Genomic DNA, 10,364 nt, shown 5'->3' with positions numbered 1-10,364 from the left:
GGGTGTCCAGCAGCCTCCACGTGCAGGAGTCAGGGGGGACCTCCAGGCTTCCGTGGAGCTCCGGGACATCCATGCCCATGGGGACAGGACGGCCTGTGTGCGCACGAGCCCAGGAACCCCCTGGGAGTCCCTTGGAGGACTTTGGTCTCTATGGAGCAACCATAGAGACATTGGAGGACTGACCATAAAGCCGTTGCAGAACTCAGAAACCATAGAGATGGTGGAGGACTCAATGACCATAGAGACCTTGGAGGACTGACCATAGAGATCTTGGAGGGCTCGGCAAACATAGAGACCTTGGAGGACTCGGCAACCATAGAGACTTCAGAAGATTAACCATAGAGACTTCAGAGGGCTGACCATAGAGATCTTGGAGGACCCGGTAACCATAGAGAACTTGGAGGACTGACCATAGGAATCTCGGTGGGCTAGGCAACCATAGAGACCTTGGAGGAATGACCATAGAGATGTTGGAGGACCCAGCAACCATAGAGCGTTTGGAGGATTCCAGCCTCTATGGAGTGACCATAGAGACTCTGGAGGACCGGGCAGCACAGAGCAGCTCTCCAGGGCCCCTCGGGCCGGGACAACCGCAGAGCCCTCGGGCCGAGGCGGCTCCAGGGGCGACGCTCTGGCCGCCCTTGGCTGCTCCCTCCCCTCTTTCTGCAATGGACCGAGTCCATTTTCCGACTCTTTTGCCCCATTTCCCCCGTGGCGGGTGGGGGTGGGGCTTGCCGGCGTGCATGTCACGTATGTACACGCACAGGAACGTATATGCATGTGTGATGTGATGTATATACGTGTGGAGGGGAATGGGTGCCGTGCCCCCTCCCAGGCTCCCCGAGCCCCTCGGAGCCCTACCACTTAAATCCCAACCCTCCGATACTTCCCAGTTTCTCCCAGTCCCCTGGGCCGCCGCAGCCCGTGGCAGTGCTCCCTTAAAGGGGCGATGTCGGGGCGGGGCCACACTCTGCCCCTGCTTTTTCCCTTTTTTTTCTTATTTCATTCTTTTTTTTTTTTAAATTCACGGGTGCAGAAAATGGCCCCCAGGAGCGGGGGGGGCGGGGAGGGGGTTATTTACAAATGGGATGGGGGAGGGGAGCAGAGGCACCGCCCCCGTGCATATCATTAACTGCTTCCCTTATAAGGGGAAAGGGGGGAGGGGCTCCCAGGGCTAAGTGCTCGTGGGGGCGGGGCCTCATGCATGGGCAAGGCTTGTTCCCGGGAGGGCGGGGCTTGTTCCAGTGTCCAGAGAATCCTATGAGGGGGCGGGGCTTGATTCCCAAGGGGCGGGGCTTCTTTCGTGGTGGGTGGGGCTCGCTGCCAGGAACCTTGGAAAGGGGCTGAGGGGGCGGGGCAGAGTGGCTCGGCAGTGGGCGGGGCTTACTCCCAAGAGGCGTGGCTACCTCCATGTGGGCGGGGCTTTCCCTAGGTGAGGGGGGTTGTTCCTCGTGGTGGGTGGGGCCCCTGTTGCGGGGGGGAGCGGGGAAAAGGGGGGAAAGTGGGAAAAAGAGGGGAAATTAGGGGAAAATGTGGGAAAGCAGGGGAAAAATAGGGAAAAACGGGAGGAAAAGTGGGGAAAAAGGGAGGAAAAGCGCCCAGGAGGGAATCCTGGCCTCGACCGCACCCTTGATCCCGGAATTCCCAAGCGGCACCGGAACAACCACAGAAAACCCCCGGGGCGGGGGAAGAAAAAAAAAAAAAAAAAAAAAAAAACATTTTATTGAACATGGCGGAATTTTTTGTTTCTTTTCCAAAGTTTGAAAATCCCAAGAGCTTCCGGCTGCGGAAAACCCCCCAAAAAAACGGGAAAAATAATAATAATAATAATAACAGAGCGAGCAGGCGCCGCTCTTCCCGCCCCGCTCCCAGGGAAGAGCCTCTCGCGGCGGCCGCGGAACGGCGATAAATACGGGATGGAGCCGAGTGATACAAAAAATTCTGATTAAATCTGAAAAGGAGGGAAAACGGGAGAAAAAAAGGTGGGGGGGGGGCGGAGCAGGATGGCTCCTTGGTCCGTGAAAAGGCCGGAAAAAAAAGCAATGGGAAAACGCAACCGGAAACAAAAACCCCGGGAGAAAGGAAAGGGAGTGGGAAAAACCCCGGGAGAAGAGTTCGTGGGATGGGGGATGGGCAGCATTCCCGGCTACTTCCTCTTCTTCCGGGGGGGGCCGGGCGCGCGGGCCGGGCCGCGGGCGCCGCGGGCGGCCGGAGCCTTCCTCTTGCGGCTCCGGCTGTGCTCCTCCTCCTCCTCGTACTGGCTCTCGCGGTCGGCTGTGGGAAGCGGCTCCGAGTGGGAATTGTGGCCGGGTGGGAATTGCATCCGGGCGGGAATTGCGGCCGGGTGGGAAGCGGCTCCCGGCATTCCCGGCGCTCACCTTTCCGCGCTTCCTCCTCCAGCTCGTCCCAGTCCTTGCCGCTCTCCTCCTCACTGCCCAGGGATTCCTTGGAATATTCTATGGGAAGCAAGCGTCAGCGCCCGCCCGGGGCCCGGAAAACCAGGATAAAGGGGGTGGGAAAAGCGGGAAGCGGGGCCCTACCCGACTCTTCGGCCTCGGAGGAGTAGTCCTCGTCGCTGTCCTCCTCCTCCTCCTCGTAGTCCTCCTCGGACGGGTTGAAGGTCTCGTCCTCCATCTCCGACTCGGACTCGCCGGCGTCGACGTCACTGCCCTGCGCGGGAATAACGCCGGGAATACCGCCGGGAATGCCGGCAATTCCCAACGGGAGGCACCGGCCTCACCTCGCCCTCGGGCTCCAGGAAGGACCAGCCGCCCTGCTCGAAGAATCCCTCGGGATCGTCCACGATGGTCTTCATGATCTTGGTCCAGTTGAGCGACTGGACACCCTCCGTGTACTTGAGGTCGCAGGAGCTGCCGGCAACGGTGGGAAAATTGTGGGAAAGGGCGGGAAGAAGAGGTGGGAAAGGGCGGGAAAGAGTGGGAATAGATGGAAAGAGGTGGGAAGAAGGAGCAGAAAATAGGGGAAAGGGCGGGAAGGAGAGGCAGGAAAGGGCACTGGGAAGCGTCAGGACGTGTCGGGAAACGTCGGGAATCGCCGGGAATCGCGGGGAAGCGGCGCTCACTTGAGCCACTCCTTGATGGGGTCGAGCGAGGCCACGGGGATGGCGTTGATCATGGTGACCTTGCGGCCGTAGTCCTTGTAGACCACGACCAGGTCGAAGTTCTTGAGGTGGAACTGGACGCGCTCGAAGTGCACGAGCTCCACCTCGTCCAGCGTCACCACGAACGGCGGCTGCGGGGGGGACACGGTGACGGGGTGACGGGGTGACGGGGTGCCCGGCCCCCCCGGGGCGCCCCCCACTCACCCACTCGGTGCAGTTGACCAGGGCGCTGCTGGTGGGCTGCAGGAGGCACGTGCTGCGGTAGGGCGCCCCGTTGAACCTGCGGGGACAACGCGGGGACACCCGGTGACAACGCGGGGACGCCGTGGTGACAACGCGGGGACACCCGGGGACCCCGCGGGGACCCCGCGGCCCTTACCCCAGCTCGCGGAAGGGCACCTCGAACTCCAGCTCCTCCTTGGTGAGCGCCTCCACCTTCTCGATGAAGTTCTTGAAGGCCGTCTTGAGCTTGTGGCGCATCTCCCGCTCCATCTGCGGGCGGCGCGGCGGGACAGGGTGGGAAGGGTGGGACGGGCGCGGCCGGGCCTCCCTCCTCGTCCTCGCCGCGGCCGCCCCGGCCTCACCTGCTCGGCGTAGAGGTCGTCGCGGTCGTGCATGTGCTGGTGCTTGCCCAGGTCCGTGGTGATCTCGCCCACCTCCGTGTAGAACTGCACGTCCGTGTGGCGCTTCTTGCCGAACATGATGGCGTTCTGGGGCGCGGGGGAGGCCGCTGAGGCGCCGCCCGGGCCCGGGTGTCCCCTCACACTGGCTCCCTTGGGGGGGTGGGCCCAGGGCGAGGCCCCCGACCCAACGCTGAGGTCCCCAGACCCAACACTGAGGGCCAAAGACCCAACATTAAGGGCCAAAGAGCCAACGTTGAGGGTAAAGGACCCAACGCTGAGGGCCAAGACCTCACGCTGAGAGCCAAGGACCCAACATTGAGGGCCAAGGACCCAACATTGAGGGCCAAGGACCCAACATTGAGGGCCAAGAGCCAACACTGAGGGCCAAGGCCGAATGTCAAGGGTCCAAGACTCAACGCTGAGGGCCTAGACCCAACGCTGAGGGCCCAAGACCCAATGTTGAGGCCCAAGGACTCAACGTTGAAGACCAAGGATCCAACATCAAGGCCCAGAGACCCAACCTTGAGAGACAAACACCCAATGTTGAGGCCAGACACTCAACGGGAGAGCCCAAGACCCAACACTGAGGGCCAGGACTCAACGCTGAGGTCCCATGACCAAACTTGAAGGCCCGAGACCCAACATGGAGGGCTGAAGACCCAACATGAAAGGTCAAGGACCCCATGTTGAGGCCTCAAGTCCCAACATGGATGGCCAAGGACCCAACGTCGAGGGCCAAGGACCCAACACTGAGGCCCCAGCCCCAACGTTGAGGGTCAAGGACCCAACGCTGAGGGCCAAGACCTCACGCTGAGGGCCAAAAACACAATGTCGAGGGCCAAGGACCCAACACTGAGGCCCCAGCCCCAACGTTGAGGGTCAAGGACCCAACGCTGAGGGCCAAGACCCCACGCTGAGAGCCAAGGACACAACGTTGACGGCCAAGGACCCAACACTGAGTCCCCAGCCCCAACATCGAGGGCCAAGGACCCAACGTCGAGGGCCAAGGACCCAACGTCGAGGGCCCAGCCCCAACGCCGAGTCCCCAGCCCCAACGTCGAGGCCTCAAGACCCAACGTCGAGGCCGCAGCCCCGCTGTGGAGGCGCCACATGCCAACCTTGAGGTGGAAGTGCAAGACGATGATCATCTCGCCGTCGCAGGGCTGGAAGACGGCGTGCTTGATGTTGTTGTAGAGGATGTCCACCTTGTCGCCGCGCACCGAGGTGAAGCGGAAGCCTGGGGCGCACAGGAGCCTCAGTGCCGCGTCCCGCCAGCGCCGCGCCCCGCCGGCGCCCCATCCTCGTACCGTTGACGTGAGCCTCCAGCGAGCCCTGCATCCTCTTCTGCGCGATATTGGGGCGGATGTAGAGGTCCTTGAGCTTGGGGTTGCTGCGGTTGAGGTTGATGACCAGCGAGTCTTGCTTGACGATGCCCTGGGGAGGAAGAGGAGGGAGGGCAGCGGGCGGCGATGGCGCCGACGCCGCGGGCGCCCGGCCGCCCCGCTCACCTCCTTCTCCTTCTCCTCGGCCTCGCGCGTCTTGTAGCGCTTCTGCACCTCCTTGATGATGCGGAAGGCGTTCTGCAGGTTGAGCGCCGGCACCGTCTGCTCGCCCGGCGTCTTCATGTTGGACGCGCGGTAGGTGCTGCGGGCACGAGGTGACGCCGGGGACGGTTTGGGGGGACGCGCGCGGGGATGGGGACGAGGGGGTGGCCGCTCACTCACATCTCCTTGACGAAGGTGGCCTCGGGGTTGGGGAAGATGTTGCCCTCGTTGCGGCCCAGGGCGCTGCCCGGGCAGTAGAAGTTGATGCGCAGGTAGGTGTAGTCGCCCTCCACCGACATGCTGATGTTCTGCGGCCGAAGAGGAGGGTGAGGAAGGCCAGGAGACCCCCCCGAAACCCTCCCGTGGCCCTGGAGGTCCCACCTTGATGGTGGCGATGTGGAAGGGGGTGGCGATGCCGAAGACGGGCATGATGACGGTCTCGTACTTCTTGTCGATGTAGATCTTCATCTCGCGGATGTGCGGCTCCTTGGGCATGAGCGCCGGGTTCTTGTAGGAGATGTTGGACTTGCGGGCCCTGCGCGGGGACGAGGAGGAGGTGAGGAGGAGGCCGAGGCCCTTGGCGCTGGGTCTCGAGGCCCCGGCCTCACTTCTGTATCTGCTGCTCGCCCTTCTGCTCGGTGAGGCGCCGGCGGGCCTCCTCGTTGAGCTGCATGGCCAGCTCCTTCTGGTGGGCCCGGCGCTTCTCCTCGGCCGTGAGCTCGTTCTGCGAGGAAGAGGATGCGGCGGCGGTGCGGAGGAAGGCACCGGGGTGGGAGGGGGGCGGCACCGCGGCCGGGGGGCCTCACCCGTGTGCGCTCGGTGAGCAGTGCCGCCCGGGAGCTGCGGCCCAGCAGGTCCTCCGCCTCGTCCTTCTCCTCCTCCTCCTCCTCCTCGTCCTCGTTCTGGGCGGGGGGACAGGGGGAAGGTCAAGGACAGGGGAGGAAGGTCAAGGACAGGGGAGGAAGGTCAAGGACAGGGGAGGAAGGCACCGCCACCCCCACCCGCGCTCCCCACCTTGAGGAAGATGCCGACGTTCTTGACCTTCTTCTTGACGGTTGTGAGGACGGTGGCCGGGGCGTCCTGCGCCCAGGGACACAATGGACCCCGTTGTTGTCCCCAGTGGAGTTGTCTCCATTGTTGGGGTCCCCATTGTTGGGGTCCCCATTGTCGGGGTCCCCATTGTCGGGGTCCCCATTGTCGGGGTCCCCATTGTTGTTATTGTCCCCATTGTTGTTGCTGTGCCCATTGTCGTGGTCCCCATTGTTGCTGTGGTCCCCATTGTGGTCCTCATTGTGGTCCCCATTGTCATGGCCCCCACTGTGGTCCCCATTGTCGAGGCCCCCATTGTCGCTGCCCCATTGTTGTGGTCCCCATTGTCGTGGTCCCCATGGCGGTCCCCATTGTCGTTGCCCCATTGTCGTGGTCCCCATTGTCATGGCCCCCACTGTGGTCCCCATTGTCGTTGCCCCATTGTCGCTGCCCCATTGTCGCTGCCCCATTGTCACGGTCCCCATTGTCGCTGCCCTCGCTGTCGTGGTCCCCCTGCCGCGCTCACCTCGTCCACCAGCACCGTGTCGCCCACGAACATGGCGTACGTGCGCTCCTCAGGCTTCTTGCCCTCCTTGTTGGGCAGCTCCGAGAAGCCGATGTTGACGCTGAACACCATGCCTGGAGGCCGCGACGGAGGCCGCGTTGGAGGCCGCGTTGGAGGCCGCCGCGGGGGGGACGCGCCCGCGCGCGGAGGGTCCCCGCTCACCCTTCTTGAGGCGCTGCTGGTTCTTGCTGTTGATGACGAGGGAGCCCTCGCGGAACTCGATGCCCATGGCGAAGCTGCGGGGGGACAGATGTGCAGCTGGCGGCGCCCGCGCGCCCCATGGCCGCCCCACGGCCACCCCACGGCCGCCTCACCCCAGGTTCTTGGTGATCTTGCCCAGCAGCTCCGGCTTCTGCCTCTTCACCAGGTCCATGACGGCGGCGTAGACGTCGCAGAGGCGGGCACCTGCGGGGAGCCCGACGCGCCAACGCGGCCCAACGGGACCCAACAGGACCCAACGGGTCAACGCAACCCAACGGGACCCAATGGGACCCAACGGGTCAACGCAACCCAACGGGACCCAATGGGACCCAACGGGTCAACGCAACCCAACGGGACCCAATGGGACCCAACGGGTCAACGCAACCCAACGGGACCCAATGGGACCCAACGGGTCAACGCAACTCAACGGGACCCAATGGGACCCAACGGGGCCGAATGGGACCCAACGGGGCCGAATGGGACCCAACGGGGCCCAACGCATCAACGGGACCCAACAGGACCCAATGGCACCCAACACATCAGTGGGACCCAACAGGACCCAATGGCACCCAACGCATCAATGCAACCCAACGGGACCCACTGGGACTCAACGGGACCCAACGGGACCGAATGGGACCCAACATGTCAACGGGACCCAACAGGACCCAATGGCACCCAACGCATCAGCGCAACCCAACGGGACCCAACACATCAACGCAACCCAACGCTCAACACAACACTCAACGCAACCCAACGGGACCCAATGGGACCCAACGAGACCCAACGCATCAACACAATGCTCAACACCACCCAACGCGACGCAACGGGATCCAATGGGTCAATGCGACCCAACGCGACGCAACGCATCAACGTGACGCAATGCAGCCCAACACAACCCAACGCAACTCCACACAACCCAACGCGACCCAACGCATCAACGTGATGCAACGCAGCCCAACGCGACCCAACAGGAGTCAATGCACCAACGTGACACAATATGGCCCAACGCGAACCAACACACCCCAACACAACCCAACACAACCCAATGCGTCTACCCAACCCAACACAACCCAACGCAACCCAATGCGTCTACCCAACCCAACGCGACCCAACGCAACCCAACGCGACCCAACGCGGCGCGGCGCTCACCGTGCCGCAGCTCCTTGAGCAGCTCGTCCTGCAGCTGCAGCAGGAAGCAGTAGTTGTCCTGCATGTCCTGCGGCGGGTCCACCATGAGCGTGCGCACCAGGTTGGAGCAGTAGGACTTGTAGCGGATGCCCATGGCGCACGTGATGGCGCCGAAGTGCATGTGGTTCTTGTCGCTGCGCGAGGGAAGCGCCGCGCTCGGCTCCGCCCCCAGCTCCGGCTCCGCGCGCGCGCTCCGGGCGGGAACGGCGGCGCCGGCGCCCACCTGACCACGCTGAACTTGAGGCTGTAGTGGCCGCCGCTCTGGATGATGGGCGGGTAGCACATCTCCACGGCCGAGGGCTCGGCGCCCGCCAGGAACTTCTTCTCCTCGATGGCCTTCTCCACCGCCTCGGCCAGCTTGCTGTGGCGCACCTTCTGCACGGGCCGAAGCGGGAGGAAGGAGGGAGGAAGAGGGGGGAGGAAAGGAGGGACGGAGGGGGAAGAGAGGGAGGGAGGGAGGGAAGGGGAAGGGAGAGAGGGTCACGGTGACCGGGTGATGTGGGATGGGTGACAGGGTGACCGGGTGACGCGGTGCCGGGTGACGCGGTGACCGGGTGCCGCGGTGACCGGGTGACGCGGTTGCGGTGCCGCGCACCTCGTCGGCGTCGACGATCTCCATGACGCGCTCCTTGAAGAACTTGTTGAAGAGCTCGGAGGTGATGGTGGCCGCCTTGCGCATGAGCTGCAGCTCCCCGTCCTCCTTCACCGCCATGGTGGCCGCCACCACCGCGCTGATGTCCACCTGCGGGCAGGCGCCGCGTTGGGGGGCGTTTCGGGCGTTTGGAGGGCGTTTCGGGGCAGTTTGGGGCGTTTTGAGGGAGTTTCAAGGGTGTTTTGGGGGCATTTGAGGCGTTCAGGGGGCATTTGCAGTGTTCAGGGGGCGTTTGGGGCATTTTGGGGGTGTTCCGGGTATTTCAGGGGATTTTCAGGGGTGTTTTGGAAGCGTTTTGAGGCATTCAGGGGGTGTTCGGGGCATTTTGGGGGTGTTTGGGGATGTTTTGAGGGCGTTTTGAGGGTGTTTTGGGGGAGTTTCAGGCGTGTTTTGGGGGCATTTGCAGCGTTCAGGGGGTGTTCGGGGCCTTTGGGGACGTGTTGGGGGCGTTCAGGGGCATTTTGGGGGCATTCAGGGGGCGTTTGCAGCGTTCAGGGGCGTTTTGGGGGCATTTCAGGGCGTTTGGAGGGAGTTTGAGAGCATTTTAAGGGTGTTTCAGGGTGTTTAGGGGCATTTCAGTGCGTTTGGGGGAAGTTTGAGGGCATTTCGAGGCATCTCGGGGGAGTTCTGAGGGTGTTCCAGGGGGGTTCAGATGCATTTGGGGGCATTTCAGGGCGTTTGTTGGTGTTTGGGAGAGTTTCAGAAGGATTTTAGGGTGTTCAGGGGCACTTCCGGGGCATTTCAGGGCAGTTTGGGGCATTTTGGGGGGTGTTCGGGGGAGTTTCAGGGACTTTTGGGAGTGTTTAGGGGTGTTTGAGGGCATTTCGGGGCATTTTGAGGGCACTCGAAGCTACTCAAGGGCATTTTGGGGTGTTCTGACGGACATTTGGGGATGTTTCAGGGGCAATGGGGCCGTTTGGGGGTGATTCAGTGGCATTTTGGGGTATTCAAGGGTGTTTTGGAGTGTTCAGGGGCATTTGTGGGTGCTTGGGGGGATATTTGGGGTGGGTTGGGGGCATTTTGGGGGGGTTCAGGGGCATTTCGGGGCATTTTGGGGCAGCTCTGGGGCGTTCAGGGGTGTTTTGGTGCATCTGAGGGCGCTTTGGGGGTATTTCGGTGCCTTTGAGGGCATCTTGGGGACGTTCAGGGGCATTTTGGTGCATCTGAGGGCATTTTGGGGCTGTTTGGGGGGGCATTTTGGTGCACTTGAAAGCATTTTGGGGGTGTTCTGGGAGCACTTCAGTGCATTTAAGGGCGTTTTGGAGACGTTTTAGTGCATCTGAGGGCATTTCGGGGACATTTAAGGGCATTTTGGGGCCGCTCACCTTCTCGAAGCCCTCGCGGGCCAGGCACTCGTTCCAGCTGCGCATGAAGTCCCCCGGGAACTTGTCCTTGCTGAAGACGCCGATGCGGCGCCCGCGGCCGCTCGCCCGCAGCGCCT

At 62.7% G+C, this 10,364-nt stretch overlaps 1 protein-coding gene across 1 annotated transcript in view; it reads right to left on the bottom strand.

The window, feature by feature from the left end:
• Positions 1–1,768: 1,768 nt before the first annotated feature.
• Positions 1,769–10,364, bottom strand: part of LOC112955613 (chromodomain-helicase-DNA-binding protein 8-like) — a 28,185-nt gene continuing 19,589 nt past the window's right edge. Inside the window, exons 30-52 of the mRNA XM_026048937.1 lie at positions 10,249–10,362; positions 8,867–9,013; positions 8,495–8,646; positions 8,233–8,405; positions 7,197–7,287; positions 7,045–7,118; positions 6,844–6,956; positions 6,303–6,368; positions 6,095–6,190; positions 5,897–6,012; positions 5,670–5,823; positions 5,469–5,596; positions 5,253–5,388; positions 5,052–5,178; positions 4,863–4,981; positions 3,706–3,831; positions 3,501–3,613; positions 3,326–3,401; positions 3,083–3,252; positions 2,741–2,870; positions 2,541–2,670; positions 2,379–2,456; positions 1,769–2,274 (exon numbers count right to left, since the gene is read on the bottom strand). Of these exons, the coding sequence (XP_025904722.1) occupies positions 2,147–2,274; positions 2,379–2,456; positions 2,541–2,670; positions 2,741–2,870; positions 3,083–3,252; positions 3,326–3,401; positions 3,501–3,613; positions 3,706–3,831; positions 4,863–4,981; positions 5,052–5,178; positions 5,253–5,388; positions 5,469–5,596; positions 5,670–5,823; positions 5,897–6,012; positions 6,095–6,190; positions 6,303–6,368; positions 6,844–6,956; positions 7,045–7,118; positions 7,197–7,287; positions 8,233–8,405; positions 8,495–8,646; positions 8,867–9,013; positions 10,249–10,362 (2,757 nt within the window). The 3' untranslated portion in view covers positions 1,769–2,146. The remainder of the gene's footprint in view (positions 2,275–2,378; positions 2,457–2,540; positions 2,671–2,740; positions 2,871–3,082; positions 3,253–3,325; positions 3,402–3,500; positions 3,614–3,705; positions 3,832–4,862; positions 4,982–5,051; positions 5,179–5,252; positions 5,389–5,468; positions 5,597–5,669; positions 5,824–5,896; positions 6,013–6,094; positions 6,191–6,302; positions 6,369–6,843; positions 6,957–7,044; positions 7,119–7,196; positions 7,288–8,232; positions 8,406–8,494; positions 8,647–8,866; positions 9,014–10,248; positions 10,363–10,364) is intronic.

This window comes from Nothoprocta perdicaria, unplaced genomic scaffold, assembly GCF_003342845.1.
Source record: "Nothoprocta perdicaria isolate Ctin4 unplaced genomic scaffold, notPer1 scaffold_587, whole genome shotgun sequence".
Classification (NCBI taxonomy): Eukaryota; Metazoa; Chordata; class Aves; order Tinamiformes; family Tinamidae; genus Nothoprocta; species Nothoprocta perdicaria.
This window is presented reverse-complemented; position numbering and strand designations above follow the sequence as displayed.